Source organism: Vombatus ursinus, unplaced genomic scaffold (assembly GCF_900497805.2).
Source record: "Vombatus ursinus unplaced genomic scaffold, bare-nosed wombat genome assembly UNPS02014863.1, whole genome shotgun sequence".
In the NCBI taxonomy this organism is placed as follows: Eukaryota; Metazoa; Chordata; class Mammalia; order Diprotodontia; family Vombatidae; genus Vombatus; species Vombatus ursinus.
Genome location: NW_020954641.1, coordinates 24,600,905 through 24,618,201, shown reverse-complemented (window position 1 = coordinate 24,618,201; position 17,297 = coordinate 24,600,905). Strand labels below are relative to the sequence as shown.

The window sequence follows — 17,297 nt, the reverse complement described above, 5'->3', positions numbered from 1 at the left end:
AGCAGATGTTTGTGGCTGGCTTGGCTCATAATCCTCGAGGAAGGAATGGACATAAGCCTCCATGTCCTCAGGGAATAAGACTAACATAACTTTCTTCTTATTATTACCACATCTGTCAAGTTAGCTACTTAAGATCCATTAATTAGTAATACTTAGCTTACAGCAAGGCAGGATCCCAAGGTATTTCTACCAGTTTTCTCATCTTCCATTTCCTCTCTGTAGGTTGGGTTTTGTCTTGGGTGGACAGGATGAGATGAAGGAAGAGTGGGACCCCAGGGTTATGTTCAACATGATGCCATGTGCAACTTTAAAGAAATCCTAAATGATTCATACAATCAGGATTGCTCTAAGACTCAGTCATGGCCTTCATTGCCCTCTGAAGTTAGCACAAAATTTTATTTTCCAAAAGCAAGCTAGTGTAGATTGTGATTCTATAGACAGGCTGATCAATCAGTCTGATGGTATTTCTTAAGCTCCTTCTATGTACCCAGTACTATGCTAGGCACTATGGGGAATACAAAATAACTATAATATCTGATCTGAAGTCTACTGGAAGCACTAGATGAATACACAGGACAAAGCAATCAGCTAGTCAAGCATTTATTAAGTACCTATTACATTCAAGGTGCTGTACTAAGTATGAAGGAAACAAATACAAAGAATGAAATAATCCCTACCTATAAGGAGCTTACCTTTTCACAAATATAATAAACACCAAGGTACATTTTACATATCATAAGTGTTGGGACTTGAGCAACGACTTGAAACAAGAATAGAATTTTTTTGGAGGCAATCAGAGTTAAGTGACTTGCCCAGAGTCACACAGCTAGGAAGTATCTGAGGCCAGATTTGAACTCAGGTCCTTTTGACTCGAGGCCCATCACTCTATCCACTGTGCCACCTAGCTTCCCTAAGAATAGAATTTATGTTAGAAATTAGAGAAGAAACTTTTCGGGTGAGAGAGAGACATCAAGGGGTCAACATGAATTTGAGGCAAGAGAGGCACTAAAGAGATCCTTCTGGTGTGAACAGAGATTTTATTTTAGGGTAACAAGAAATAGAGTTGGATAAGATTACTCTACCACGTAATATTTATTATCCAATATTTTCACCAACATTTTTGTCCTTTACATCTTCAGCAAACTGATGGCTACCATGGTCTGCAAAGGCATTAACCCAAAAACAATATCAGTGGTGGTGATGATGATTAACTGACACTATTATAGACGTTCATGATTTGCATGAATTCATTTGAGCCTGGCAGTAGCCCTGTGAGATCAGTCTGTGATCTCCTTTTAGGCCACCTGCACCAAATCCCAAAGGAACACACTGGACTGTGGTTCCCCCTGATACAGACATCTTGACATTGTCCCTCTATGTGATGACTAATTGTCCCTTCTCATACTTGTGCCTTTAGAAGCCCTGCAGCAGTGCTGTGACCTCTCCCAGCTTTGGTTCCGAGAATTCTTCCTGGAATTAACAATGGGCCGCCGAATCCAGTTTCCTATCGAGATGTCCATGCCCTGGATTTTAACAGACCATATCCTGGAAACCAAAGAACCTTCCATGATGGAGTAAGAAGAGGCAGAGCTGGGGTTCATGGGGAGGCTTGCAAGGGAGATGGCTGCTAAGGGGTCTGGTCCTCCCAGGGCCAAGTGCTTGCCATAAACCCACTGGGGAAACTGGAGAAGAAGCCGCGTGCCTGCCCAAAAGAAACTCAGACTAGGCATTAGCCCAAACATTAGTCATTTGAATCAGCTTGGTAAATAGATTGAAAAGGTCTACCTGTTTACACTCTTCTTGTTGTTCAGTCATTTTAGTTGTGTCCAACTCTTTGTTATCCCATTTAGGGTTTTCTTAGCAAAGATACTGGAGTGGTTTGCCATTTTCTTCTCCAGCTCATTTTTTTTTGCAGATGAGAAAACTGAGGCAAACAGGGTTAAGTGACTTGCCCAGGGTCACACAGCTAGTAAGTATCTGAGGCCAGATTTGAACTCAGGTATTTCTGACTCCAGGTCCGGCACTCCATCTACTGTATCACCTAGCTGTCTCATTTACACTCTTACCCACACTCATAATGGTCAGGTCTGATGACAGTAAGCATTGCAGTCTTGAGAAGAAATGATCTCTAGGGAACATATGGGGCTATATGTTTGTCAACATTCCTATCTGCTGCCTGATTTTTTTGCAGACTAATTTAATTAGGGCCTTAAACTTATTGTCCTAGCTGACCTAACCTTTTGGTTTCTGTATTCATAAATCTTAAGTACTTACCTGCCTCAGTGGGATAAAAAATAATAATTCATTCAAGACTATGGGCATTTTTAATCTTAGACAGATGTCTGGAGCACTAAGAGGTTTAGTTACCTGGCTATGTTCAAGTAGCTAGTATGTGTATTAGAAGTGAAACTCAAACCCAGGCCTTCTTCTCTACAAGGTTAGTTCTCTCTATCCATTATATCACACTGACTCTCAGGGATACTACACAGAAATAAAAGAGTGAGCACTGTTCTTTCCTAATTCTAAACAGCTACCTTGAATTCAAATGTGGCCTCAGACATTTCCTAGGTATGTGACCCTGAGTAAGTCACTTAACCTGGTTTGCCTCGGTTTCCTCATCTATAAAATGAGCTGGAAAAGGAAATGGTGAACCATTCCAGTATCTCTGCCAAGAAAACCCCAAATGGGGTCACAAAGAGTCACACACAACTGAAAACAACTGAACAACAACAAATCTTGGGTCCAAGTATATATGGTACATCAAGCCTTAATAAATTCCCAAATTCTGCTCATTCTTTTTGTTCCCCATGGGAGTCCAAAAATCCTGCATTGTGATGAAGATCATTTTCAGAGCTAACAATTAATAGCCTTTGTTTGTCCTCTAAGGTATGTGCTGTATCCTTTGGATCTCTACAATGACAGTGCATATTATGCCTTGACGAAGTTCAAAAAGCAGTTCCTGTATGATGAGATTGAAGCCGAGGTAAGGGCCAAGCATCACCTCACATTTCTGCCTCTCCCCTGCTTTATAACTGACAAAGAGATCTCTAGTCTTGAATACAGAGACAGCCACCTTTAAAGATGTGCCAGCATGAAACATCTTAGAAAATATGTAAAGGACTAGCTGTGTGACCCTGGGCAAGTCTCTTAACCCTGATTGCCTCACTGAAAAACAAACAAAAAAAAATATGTAAAGGAGAATAGAAGGAACCTCAGAAGAAGACAGAGATAAGCAAGGCAATGTTGGAACCACTGAGCTAAATTTAATATCCTCTTTTTAAAAATTTCAAGCTATATATAATAGAGATTCATAATATCCAACACAATCCTCTTTTTTGGTTCTTTGTATAAGGGAATATTCATGTTTGCTCATGTCTGTCAAGTTTTTAATAATAAAAAAAATTAAATTAATAAAGCATTTCCAACAACTGTTTGGGAAGGATTGATTTAACAAAGTGACATTTATGTCTAGGTCATCTTGGGTCAGGGAGGCAATATGATGGAGCAGAGAGGGAGCCACTTATGAGATTCAGGTTCTACCTCTGATACATACTGGCTATGAGACCATGGGTAACCAAAGCACTTAACCTTTCAATGCCCCAGGTAACTACCTAAGACTCATTTACATATGAGTTGCTGATAAGAAGTTTCCATACTGGGAGTTCAGTACATGGGTGAAATCACCTGTCCAAACAATTGCAACAAAAACAGCTATCACACAAAATAGCTGCCACCACCCCAAACAAACCAACCTACCTTTAGTTTGAGGCACTTCCTGTGTCTCTGTTTTACTACCTATAAAGAATAAGTGATCATCCCTATCCTGCCCTACCACACCTGAAAAGCTGTCCGGGGGATCGAATGAGACAATGGATTAGAAAAACACTTTGCAATATCAATCAATGAAGGGGTCATGATTGAGGAAGCAGTGGGGGCTACTCCCGCAGTGTGTTGTGAAGCAAAAGCTTGTATGTTTCAGGGGGAAAATGAACAAGAATGCCAGCCTCTTCCCAAACTCTGCCCTGTGCCCTGGGGTGGCATGCACACCAAAATCGTTATGGACGCCAACCCAAGTTGGGTGCCACAGATCCTGGGCATGATGAGGCTTTGAGGAACATGGCATCAAACTCAAACTGAATTTACTGAATCTTGGTCATTGTAAGCTTCCTGAGGGCAAGAACTGTGTCTTATTTCATCTCTGTTTCTCCAGTACCTAGCATAGGTCTTTGTCAATAGCAGATGATTCATTAATGCTTGGACACCCTTTTCTGATTTTAGATACTTTATTCTTCAGCAAACTACCACCAAAGGAAGCAAAACCAAACCAGTTGAACAAAAAACACCTAAGTGAAATGGGGAGGTGGATGTCCCTACTGCTTATTCTGTTTTATAGGTAATTGTAGTGATACAAAAGTTCTGTCAGAAGTAAAGAAGTTTCAACAAAGAATTGGGTCTTCCAGAACTGAGGATTTGGTGACAAAAGAATGCAGGATAGAACAGTTAAATATAACCCGTTTCCTTTATAATTGTTCTCGCACCCAGAGCTATCCTCATCCACATCTCTTTTATGTCCCCAGCCTGGGGCCATTTATGGCTCCTGCCTTTGTTAAATGGTTGACCTTCTGTGTCTGATGTGAACCTTTATTCATGCTGGAACATGGCAGTGTAATAAAGGTTTTCTATGTGTGTTAGGAGATAGAATGTTTTAACTTTGTGTTCTGTACTGGACACCACGTTCCAGGAAAGATATAGACAAGCTGGAGCATGTTCAGAGTGAGGCATTAAGGCTGGTGAAGAGACTATAGATCATTCCATATGTTGTTGTTGTTTATCCTTCGTTCTCATGAACATGATGTCTTGACTTAGTTCAGTTGGATCTGAATTAGACAGAGCTGCACAAAGTGAGCCTAGCTCTCTCCCCCAGAGTCATGAAGTCCAGTGGCAAGGCAAAGATCAGGACAACTAGCAATGGCCTAGGATGCAATGGGTGACCTTGACCTTTTTAAATTAAGATCTTTCCCAGGTCTCAGTTTGTCTGAGGCCTGACCCATTCAATGACTAAGGGCTAGGTAAGAATTGAGACAAAAAATGGCCCAATTTACAAACCCAAAGAAATCTATCTGGGTAGGAAAGACCCTCAGAGTTTCTGGCCAGAATAGAAAACAGTTGCTATTTACACTTATTCTAAGCCATCAATACCTAAACAATGTGTCATAGAGGCTTACCATACCATATGAGGATTGGTTGAAGGCACTGGGAATATTTAACCTGGAGAAAAGAAGATGTAGGTAGGACATGATGATTTTCTGCAAGTATTTGAAGGGCTATCATGAAAGACAAAAACAAAAACATTTAGACATGTTTTACTTTGCCCCAGAGAGCAAAGGGAAGTTGCAGAGAGATCCATTTTGTCTAGATGGAAGGAAAAACTTCCTAATGATCAGATCTGCCCTAATGTGAAGTGGAATGCCTCATAAGATAGCACAGTCCCCATCACCAGAGGTTTTCAAGTGGAAGATCACTTGTCAGAAGTGTCGTAGAGGGAATTGTTTTTTAGGTTCAATTTAGACATGATGAGATCTAAGGTTCTTTTTAATTCTGAGATCCTATGATTGTTTGAAAGAATGTGGAAAGCTGGTTAAAACAACAGATATGATGGGGGAAAAAAGTTCAGAAGCCAGAGGGGTAAAAATAGTCACCCCAACAGTTCTGTGCTAGAGATTGGAAAGCATATCCCAAGTGAGATGGGAAATGAAAACACACCAGTGCAGCAATAAATGAAAGAGGTTAGGATTGAGACAGAGTCCCATGCCATTCATTACAGGATATGAAGATAAATCTATGAGAGATATTGCCCCTCCCCATTCCACCCCTGATCCTTTTGTTTCTACCACTGATGCAAGCTTCTTGAGGGCAGAGAATTGTTCATTTTTGTCTTTGCATTCTGAGTCCATGGCACATAACAGGCACTTAATATGTGTTTTGTTGATTGATTGATAACATATTAGCATTTGTGCTCTTGCTTCTGTGAAGAGTTCAATGGTTTGGTGACTAAACAACTTTGTCATTTTCTGAGGACAAGCTGGAGGTCCATAGAGAAGAAGGGCCTGGGCTTTCACCTGTAAAATAATAATAATGTTAATTCATCGTGTTTCCATAGCATTTTAATAGTTGGAAAATGCTTTCTTCACAACAACCCTATAAGGCAAATAGTGCAAATATTACCATTCCCATTTTACAGATGAGGAAACTGAGGCTCAGAGATTGAAGTGACTTGTCTAGGATCACACACCTAGTATGTATCAGAGGTGAAATATGACTCCAGGCCTCCTCGCTCAGTCTAGAACTTTGTTTCCTTCAGCCACCCCAGCTCTTACTGTGGGCCAAGTTAGCATTGAAGAGCACATAAGTTGTTTCTCTTCCATTTTGTAAATTCAAGAAATAGTGATAAAGAGATGCCAATAACACCTTCTGCTTTCTCTTCATCAGGTCAATCTATGTTTCGATCAGTTTGTGTATAAATTAGCGGATCAGATCTTTGCCTACTACAAAGCGATGGCTGGCAGGTATGAGAATCCCCTGGATGGAGTGGTGAGTGATATCACCTCTAAAAACTCCACTCCAGTCTCCCTTAGCTCAACTATAAGATCCTTGATGGAAAGCACTGTATCATTTTTTGTTTTTCCTTCTCCAGCTCTTTGCACAGTACCTGGCACATGGTAATTAATACTTATTGACTGATCAAACTATCAACATTTTATTCATCACCTGCATAAGTTCAAAATAACTTTCTTGTTACCCATATTGATCATTTGTAAATGGGAAATTTAATCCATAATCAGACCTTTAAGTTTAGAGGGTTAAGAGGAGTCTCTGAGGTGAAAGATACCCAGATAATCCGGAGGTAAAAATCGATAGTCCCCATGGCCAAGGGTTTAGTCTCCTGCTTCTCTAAAAAAAGAGATGTGCTGTCCATGATCTCACCATTAGAACCTCAATCCAAATTCAGAAGGTCATTCTAATTAGTTCCGATGCTATTATGAGAATATCTGACTCATACTCCAGTCTGTCACTCCTTATCAGACTCAGTATGATTATCAGAAAGGGCCTTAAGCATAGCTATGGCCCACTTTAAGAAAACCTAATCTGAGAAAATCTGAATTTGTAAACCAAATGAATTAGGAAGTGATTATTTACATTATAAAATGATTTTTCTTATTTTAAGAGGATTCCCTGTGATATTACTTCAGGTCATGATATTTTTGCTTATGTCACAGGAGCCTTTACTGTGAGGAGTCTTTGCCTAAGGACATTTGAGTTGGCAGCATCACAGCAGAATTAGGACACTCAGACATGCACAGTAGCTATTTTTGTAGAGTCTGATGCGTATTGAGGTTACTATGTAAAATAGGCAAGTTTGTTTATTTTGAAAATATTATACTATAAAAATTGAGTTAGTGAAATTTGTGTTAAATGAAATTATTTATAAATTTCCCCTTATGTGCAATAGTAGAACATCCAAAATTTCCTGCCACAGCTGTATACGCCCTTAGAGAACCACTGCTTTAGATGGTGAACTGCTCTGACAGGTTTGACATATGCTTACATTTACCCAAATTTTATTTTCTTGCAAAATTCCCATTCAAGAATATAGTACATCTCTTATATAAACTTGTTTATCTATATATGATGAAAAGAGAGGAAAGGACGTGACCAGGAAACAGACACTTTGACTCCTCACCCCACTTTCTGTCACCTAGGGTAGAAATGAACACTGAAAAGCATTCAGGAAAACTCTTTGATAACATAGATCTTCTGAACAAATATAACTGACGAATCTGAGGATGGTTATGTTCATTGGTCTTATTTATTTTTTTTCCCTATCCAGTGTACTATTGGATAAACGTTTTAGAGCAGAATGCAAGAATTATGGAGTCATTATTCCATATCCACCATCTAACCGCTATGAAACGCTACTGAAACAGAGACATGTTCAGGTAAGATGGGACAGAACCAATAACCAAGGAACCCCCAAAACCCCTTCAGAGATGGGTGGATGGGCCAAAGCAATCATGTGATCTGTCAAAGGTGGGTCAAGAAACCAAATCAGCCCCCACTTCTCCCAGCCTTAGAGCACTGAAGGATGTAAAACATCTATAGTATTTCATATATGATAAGAAGTTGTATTTCTCACTATATATTAAAACTAGCCTGAGTGATTACTCTTCCTCCCCTGGGTCCACCTTGTGTAGCTATTGGCTGCTATAGATCTCTCCTCTCACTAGAGGCAGTGGGTGGCCCAGTGGTTAGAAGACTGGTCAGGAAATCAGTAAAACCTAAATTCAAATCCAGCCTCAGACATTTACTAGCTGTGTGACCCTGGGCAAGTCACTTTAACCTCTGTTTGCCTCAGTGTCCTCAACTGTGAAAAGGAGAAAATAATAGCACCTACTTCCCAGGGTTCCTCATCTGTAAAACAAGCTGGAGAAGAAAATAGCAAACCACTCCAGTATCTTTGCCAAGAAAACCCCAAATGGAGTCACAGAGAGTCAGACATAACTAAAACAATAAAACAACAACCTCTCAGGGTTGTTGAATGGATCAAATGAGATAGTTTTTATGAAAGCACTTAATATTTATAAAAGTGCTAGCACATAGTAGGCTTTATATAAGTTTATTTTTTCCTGCATTCCCTACTGTCCCTAAGCTGCTATCCACTGTGGCCCTTTCTATGTGTCCCCCACCAAAATGCAGTCTTTACCTTTATCTCTTAGAATCTTTAGTTTCCCTCAAAGCTCAGCTGAAGTGCCACCTTTTACATGAAGCCTTTCCTAACCCCCCAGCTACTAGCACCCACCCCCCAAAATCAATTGCTGTCTGTCTAGTAGCTATTTCCCATATAGGTAAATATCATCTCCCCTGGCTAAATGATAAGATCCTTGATAGAAAGAACTGTATCATTTTTGTTTTTGTATCACCAGCTCTTTGCGCAGTCCCTGGCACATAGTAATTAATTAATGTTTGTTGATTGGTCAAATTATCAACATTTTATTCATTACCTACGTAAATTTAAGTACCTCTCTTCTTACCCATGTCTACCATTTGTAAGTAGGAGATTCCATCCTTGATCAGATCTTTAACTTTTGAAGGGGGTAGGGGAGAGTCTCTGACGTGTAGGATACCCAAATAATCCAAAGGTAAAAATTTATATTCCACATTCTCATATTTGATTCTTAATGTCGAGGAAATAGTTCTGGGAGCTCAGCATGAAGACTTCCCCAGTGAAAGGTTTTAATATGATTAGGGCAGTCAGAACCTAGATAGACTATGGAGACTTCATATCCTACTTTTGGGGACCCCACTGTGTGACAAGCTGTCAGCTAAATGACCCTGGAGCGCTTAGCTCACTGGGCTAATTACACGGTCTGTGCACAGTCCTGCCTTGCCCAGTGATTTCTCAGAGAGGAGAGAAGTAATGTCACAATCAAGGCTGAGTTCCAAAGGTCCCAAAGATCAAAAGGAGGTGGTAGATACAATAATCAGGGGTATTGTGGGGCTTAAATAGATAATGGATGCAAAGCACTTTGGAAGCCTTAAAGTGCTATATAAAGGTTTATCATGATGATGATGCTGCTGCTGATGCCTCCAGTCTGGTGATGACTTCATTCCCTGACCCTTTTACTGCACCCCTGTTGAGCTCAGTCTAGCAAAACTTATAGAGCAATATAGGGATGTGCTAGGAAATGTTATACAGCCAGATTCTTGGGGGGGGGGGAATGTATGCACACACACTTTTGGGTTTAATTTGTATTATTAACACTTTCTTAAGTCTAGACAATCAACAAAACAATAAATCAATTCCTGACGTGTAGTGTTTGCTGATTTCTAAAGTTTAAATGTTCACACTAAAAATTGAACAATCAGAGATAACCTAGCTAGAGCTGGCTCCAGCATACCCTTACTCATAGTAGGGTATATATTTCTATATATATTATATACTTATAGTATTCATATGTGTGTGTGTGTGTGTGTGTGTATACTCACCACCACCATGACATAGTAACAGAGAGTGCTGAGTTGGAAGTGAGAGGATCTGAGTTTGAATCCTGGCTCTGCTTGGTAGGTAACTTTAAGCAAGTCATTTTGCTTTTCCCAGCTTCAGTCTCCTCATGTGTAAAGTGAGGGAGCTGAACTTGAACTCTGAGATCTCTTTCAGCTCAACATCTTTGATCCCATGAATATTGATCCCTCAGAGAAATTAAAAGGATATGAAAAGAAGTCTTTGTAACTATGAACATTCTGTCATTTCAACAGACTGCAGGGTCCAAAAGACCCTGAAAGAAAGCTTTAGCATTCTTTAGCATTCATCTTTGTGTGGCCCATGTGCCCAACACAGCACCTCTCATATATACCTGTCAATCAATCAGCTAACATTTATTAAGTGCCTACTATGTACTGCTAGATACTGGGTATAAACAGAACTTCCCTCAGGGAGCTTACATTCTACTGGATGAGATAACCTAAATAACTCTAAGTTTATAAAGAGTACATACAAAAATTAATGAATATGTACATGATAATGGGGGAAGGTGGTGCAGTAGCTGTTGAGGGGATAAAAAAAAGGCCTTGGGTATGAGGAAAGGCTTGAGCTGGACCTTGAAGGAAACTAGAGGTGCAAGTGAGGGAGTGCATTCCAGGCATTGGGGACAACTAGTGCTAAGATGTGGAGACAGGAGATAGAGTTTCAGGTGTGAGGAACAACAAAAAAGGCAGTTTGGTTATACCAAAGATTGTGTGAAGTGGAGTAATGTGTAATAAGGCTGGAAAGGTAGGTTGGAGCCATCTGTGAATTCATTAATGTAGGGAATTTCTGGTATGGAAACTCTCTCAACTTAGGTAGGTCACAGATCACAACCCCTCTTTGACTTAGTATATAAGTCTTAAAGAGTTGCGTAAGGTACAAGGGGGTTAAGTGACTTGCCCAGGGTCATACAGCAAATAAGTATCACAGGTGAGACTTGAACCCAGGTTTCCCCAACTCCTAGCCCAACACTGTGCTATTGCCTGGACACTTGACACCTGAGAAGTGCTTAATAAATGATTGTTGAATGTGTTCAATTAGATGTGATCCCACTTTCCCAAAAGCTGATACGTTGAATTCAGTTCTGGAAACAGCCATAATGATCCACAAGATGGCTCTAAGAGAATGTAATACAGCTCATTTGCTACAAGAGGTTACTGTCAGCACCTTTTTTTCCCTGTAGGGAGAGAGGGATAAAAAATTTAAGTAACAGTAATAATGATGATGGTGGTAATGGCATATAATGAAATGCTATCAATGCATACTAGACTTTTCCAATGAAGTGTTCATTATTATATAGCGCATGTGTGATAATATCCATGTCTATGCACTGGGGAAATTTCCACTTCTGCTATATTTTGCATTCCTGAAATAAACCTTTCCTTCATGCCACTGGCACTAAAATGCACCTCTGTGATATGACAGCAGTAGCTATGTAGAAGAAGTAGGTCACAGTTAAGGTACTTGCTGCTCTGCAGTGACTCTGAGATGGTTTGTTGGGATGTGGGGGTAGGGGAGGGAAGGTGAGGAGGTACAGGAGAAATAGAGAGGCTAAATTTAGGATCCAAATTGAAAAAAGGCACCTGAGTCAGTGCCCAGAATCCCTGCCCCAAGCCTGCCGTTAGCATTTTCTCCACTGCCTGCGTGAATGTTAAATAACGTCTCTCTTTCTCCACAGCTGCTTGGTAGGTCAATCGACCTAAACAGGCTCATTACCCAGCGCATCTCTGCTGCAATGTATAAATCCTTAGACCAAGCCATCAGCCGCTTTGAGAGTGAGGACCTCACCTCTATTGTGGTAAGAGAATGGGGACCGGGAACTCCGAGAGTCTAGACTCAGAACTGGCCCTTGAGTTTTGGGGACCAAAGAAGGAAGCGACTAGTTACAGTTTATAGAGTGGCTTTCCTGTGAAGAGAAATGGATCTCTTATTTTTTCCCATCCTCAATGGAGCAAAATTGAGAGGAAACATGGTATTAGTAGATAGAGTTTTGGCCTTAGAATCAGGAAGAGAAGACCTGGATTCAAATCCTGCCTCAGACAATGACTGGCTGTATGATGTTAGGCAAATCATGTAACCTTTCTATTCCTGTTCTCATTTTATAAAGAGAGGGTTGGACTCAGTGACTTCTAAAGTCCGTTCCCACTCTAAATCTACGATCCTATGCTCTCTAATCAGAAACAAAAGCAGAGAAAATCATTTTGCCAACTCTTTGACATTCTCCAGGAATGAGTTCTGTTCCTGACTCACAGGCATAGCTGCTTATTCCCCCAGACGCTAAGAATAAAATGCAGGAACAGGTATTACTGGAAGGTTGGAGGACGAAACACAAACATGACTGCCCTATCCTGGACCCCTCTCTTCTCAGCATTTCTCTGAGGGTGACATAGAGGAAAGAGCACTAGAGTGGAAGCTATCTAGGGCTTGATATGTGCTCTGGGCTGTGACACAAATATTGAAGGGCATTGTTCGGATCCTCTCCCCTCTGAGTGTCAGTTTCCACATCTCTAAAATGAGAGGATTACACTAAATGAATTTCTTAAGTTCTTTTTCAGCTGCATAATTATATTTTGAGGCAGCTGGTGCCTCAGTGGATAGAGCATTGGGCCTAAAGTCGGAAAGACCTGACTTCAAATACAACCTCAGACATTTCCTAACTGTGTGACCCTGGGCAAGTCATTTAAACCTCTGTTTACCTAACAAAAGGTGATCCAACAAGATGATCCACTGGAAATGGAAATGGCAAACCACTCCAGTATCTTTGCCAAGAAAATCCTATGAACAGAGTCTATGGGGTCACAAAGAGTCAGACATGACTAAACAATTGAACAACGAAACAAATTATATTTTATGTTCTAATGTTTCTTTCAGTTCTTACATTCTGTATTCTGATTCCAATTCTGATGACGGATCATAGATCTGGAACTGAGGGAGACCTTAGAAGCCATTTAGTCCAACCCAATTATTTTATATATGAGAAAACTGAGGCCTAGGGAGGTTAAGTGACTGATTCGCCCAAGGTCACACGGGTGGTAAATGGCAGCAATGGAATTTGAATTCGGGTCATCCAAAGTGAGCACAATTTCCATTCTATGTTTAAGGTCCTTTCCAACTCTGACATTCTATATGTCTTTGAATGTCCCAGAATTTAAAATAGACTTAGGTGGCAAACGTAAAGTGAGAGCTGTGGGAAGCATTTTGTTTCAATAGGACCTGAGAGGGAAATGGAAGCTTTTCTCTTTGTGGTGAATTTTTGCCAGCTTTTCACAATGAAAGCGGTCAGTTGGCACATTGCGGTGGCCCCAGACCACATCAGAAAAGTGTAACGTTAGTTTGTGTTTCATAGGAGTTCACTTTGACCAACTCAGAGACCAGAATGGTCTCTCCTCTTTCCTCATAATGAAAAATGTGCTCTTTGCTGGTAAATTTAAAAGGGGCTGGTTTTGATCACACAAAAAAAGATGGCCTCCAGAGAGCACCTTTTTCTGAAAACCCAGTACAGTAACCCCAAGGCAGTGCTCTGTTTGCTGGGTCAGGGTGGCCTTAGCTCATGTTGATTAGGAGAGAGAAGATTTTGGTGCTACATAGCCACAATCCAAGAAGGGTAACTGCCTCATTGCTTTCTGCTTTAGAAACGTGATACCTAATGAGTGCTGGGAATAATAGAATGTTAGAGTCGGGGCTTAGTCTTCTCCCCTTAGGCCTTAAAGAACCCTTGGTTTGTGCATCTCAAGCACTTTTCATGTTTCATTTTGTATTATAGTTACATAGGTATATTTCATACTTTCCTACTAGACTGCAAACTTCAGGAGGGCAGAAACAGGCTTCCTCAGGACAGGGAACAGTGCTCTGAACACAGGAGGCCTTTAATAGGTTTTTGAGTCAGTATTTTTGCAGGAATAGAACTTAGAGACCATCTGGTTTAACCTCCCAGAATCCTGGAGCTAGAAAGACCCTCTGAAGCCATGTAGTCCAATGGTGCCTGAACGGTAATTCCCTCTGTAACATATTCAATGAGTGTGCATCCAGACTTTCCTTCAAGAACTCTTAGGAGAGGGAGCTCATTACTTCCTAAGGCAGCACTTTCCAGTTTGGGATAGCTCTAATTTTTAGGAAGCTTTCCCATATATTGAGCCTACATCTTTAACTTCTATCCTGTTCCTAGTTTAACGTCTAGGACCATTCACATGGTAGCCTTTCAGACATACAGGCAGCTACATGGCACATTGGATAGAGTGCTGGATTGGAATTAGGAAGACCTGAGTTCAAATGTGGCCTCAGACATTTACTAGCTATGTGATTCTGAACAAGTCACTTGACCTCTGTTTGCCTCAGTTTCCTCATCTGTCAAATGGGGCTAATAATTGCATCTACCTCCCAGGGTTGTTGTGAGGATCAAATAAGATCTTCATTGGTGGAGAGAGTTTCTATGATAAGATTTCCCTCCACTGATGAAATCTCAAATCTGTACCAATTCCTTATAGTACCTACTTCATGAGGCAACGAGGTGGCAGAATGGATAGAGTCCTGGGCCTGAAGTTAGGGAGACTCATCTTCCTGAGTTTAAATCTGGACTCAGTCACTTATTAGCTGTGTGACCCTGGGCAAGTCACATAACCCAGTTTTGCCTCAGTTTCCTCATTTATAAAATAAGCCAGAGAAAGAAATGACAAACTGCTTTAGTATATCTTTCCCAAGAAAACCCCAAACAGGATCACAAAGAGTCAGACACAACTGAAACAACTGAACAACACCACCTACATCACAGAGTTATTTGTAGAACTAAAGGAGATAGTAAATGTTAAAGAAGCGAATAAACACTTATGTAATTAACCAGGCATTAATAGCACATTGTTAAGTGCTTTACAAATATTATCTCTGATCCTCACAACAACCCTGTGAGGTAGGTATTATTGTCCCCATTTCATAGTAGAGGAAACTGAAGCAAACAAAGGTTAAGTGATTTGCCCAGAGTCTCACAGGTCATGAGGATCTGAGTCTAAATTTGAGCTCATCTCTTCTTGACTCCAAGCCCAGCACTCTATTCACTGAACCACCTAACTATATCACAAGGTTATTCATAGAATTAAAGGAGATAATATATGTCAAGGACTATTAACTAATCAATCAACCAACATTTATTAAACACTTGCTATATGCTAGACACTGTGATAATCTATGAAGGTACAAAGAGAGGCAAAAATAGTCTCTACCTTCAAGGAATTTACGCTCTAATGGAGGAAGACAATATATAAATAATTAGATGTATATATGTGTGTGTGTGTATGTGTGTATTAGATACATAAAGAGTAGAAGGGCAGTAACCTTAGAGAAGAAGGTTGGAATAACTAGGAAAGATTTCCTGTAGAAGGAAATGTTTGAGCTGAGTTTTGAAGAAAGACAAGAATTCTAAGAGGCAAGGGTGTGGGGGAAGAGAGAGGGGAGGAAGAGAGACAGATAGGGAGAGAGAGGGGGAGAGACAGAGACAGTGAGAAGGGAGAGAGGTAGAGAGGAGAGAGAGGGAGAGAGAAAGAGACAGAGACAAAGGAGAGAGGGGAGAGACAGAGAAGGGAGAGAGACAGAGAGGTAGAGAGAAAGAGGGAGACAGAAAAACAGAGAGAAAAGAGAGAGAGATGGTGGGAGGGTAAGAGGGAGGAAAGAGTCAGAGACAAGAGAGACAGAGAGGGAGAGACAGTGACAAAGAGAAGGGAGAGAGACAGAGAGGTAGAGAGAAGGAGAGAGAGGGAGAGAGAAAGAGACAGGAGAGGGAGAGAGAGAAAGACAAAGAGAGAGGGGGAGGAGAGAGGGAGAGACAGACAGAAAGAGACAGAGAGAGAGAATGAGAGAATACAAAGGTGCAAAGAAGGGGGATGAGGTGCTGTGTGTAAAGACCAGCCAGGAGGCAAGTACAGCTGGATTGCAGATTACATGGAGGGAGCTGAGGTGTAAGGAAACTGGAAGGGTCCAGGTTGAAAAGAGCTTGAAATGCCAAACAAAGGGCTTTATATTGGATCCTGGACATAGAAGGGAACCAACCACTGGACTTCATTGAGGAAGTGGGAGACATGATCAGACCTACAGCACTGGTAGCTCTATGTATGTTTTTAAGTTCCTGTTGTGTCAACTTCCCTTGTGTCTCTTCAAGTCCCTTAATCTCTTACATTGCCTTGGCGGTTTTGACTTTTCAAAGAATTTCCATATACGTCATTTTATGACTGTCCCCTCATCAAAATCCTGGAGGTCAGTCAAGGCTCAGACAACCAACTGTGTCTTCTTTCTCTGGGGCAGGAGCTCGAATGGCTTTTGGAGATCAACCGTCTAACCCATAGGCTACTGTGTAAGCACATGACCCTGGACAGCTTTGATGCCATGTTCCGGGAAGCCAATCACAATGTTTCCGCCCCTTATGGCCGCATCACCCTCCATGTGTTCTGGGAGCTGAACTTTGACTTCCTCCCTAACTACTGCTACAATGGATCCACTAACCGGTAAGAGGGTTTCTGTGAAGGATAGAGAGAAGCTGTGGGGTTTTGCTTCTAGGGCGGGTGTGCATGCATAGAGAATGTGCCTACAATAAACGTTAAGCACCTACTGTGTGCAAAGCACTATATAGGCACTATGGGAGATCCAGACTTAGGTAAGGCATGGTCTTTATCCTTTAGCAACTTAAAGTCTAGTAGGGCACTAAGACAACAACATAGGTAATAATGGACAATATTATATGATTGATGCATGAACAGAGGTGCAAAACAAAGTACTGAGGGGGAGGGGTCATTACCAGCTGGGGAGGTCAGGAAACAATGCCAGAGGAAATGGAATTGGATTGGATTTCAAAGGAAGAAAAATAAAGGGGTCAAGAATAAGCATTTATAAAGCACCTACTATGTGCCAGGCATTGTGCTAAGCTCTTTACAAATAATATCTCATTTGATCCCCACAACAACCCTTCAAGGTAGGTGCTATTATTATCCTCATTTTACAGTTGAGGCTACTGAGACAAACAGAGGTGAAATGTCTTGCCCAGGGTCACACAACTAGTAAATATCTGAGGTCAGATTTGAACCCAGGTCTTTCTGACTCAAGGCCCAGCACTCTATCTACTGTACTATCTGTAAGGGCATTCCTAGCATAGGGAATCACATGAGAAAAGACAGAGAGGCATGAAGGTTGCCAATTGGGGAGCATAGAGTTAGTTGCCCAGCTTGGCTGGTATATA

The 17,297-nt window shown here is 41.0% G+C and overlaps 1 protein-coding gene across 1 annotated transcript in view; it reads left to right on the top strand.

Moving 5' to 3' along the window:
- CYFIP2 (cytoplasmic FMR1 interacting protein 2) overlaps positions 1-17,297 on the top strand; it is a 137,483-nt gene that overhangs the window by 61,838 nt on the left and 58,348 nt on the right. The window contains exons 17-22 of the mRNA XM_027841713.1: positions 1,418-1,574; positions 2,887-2,983; positions 6,490-6,566; positions 7,889-7,997; positions 11,760-11,879; positions 16,370-16,569. Coding sequence (XP_027697514.1) covers positions 1,418-1,574; positions 2,887-2,983; positions 6,490-6,566; positions 7,889-7,997; positions 11,760-11,879; positions 16,370-16,569 — 760 coding nt within the window. The remainder of the gene's footprint in view (positions 1-1,417; positions 1,575-2,886; positions 2,984-6,489; positions 6,567-7,888; positions 7,998-11,759; positions 11,880-16,369; positions 16,570-17,297) is intronic.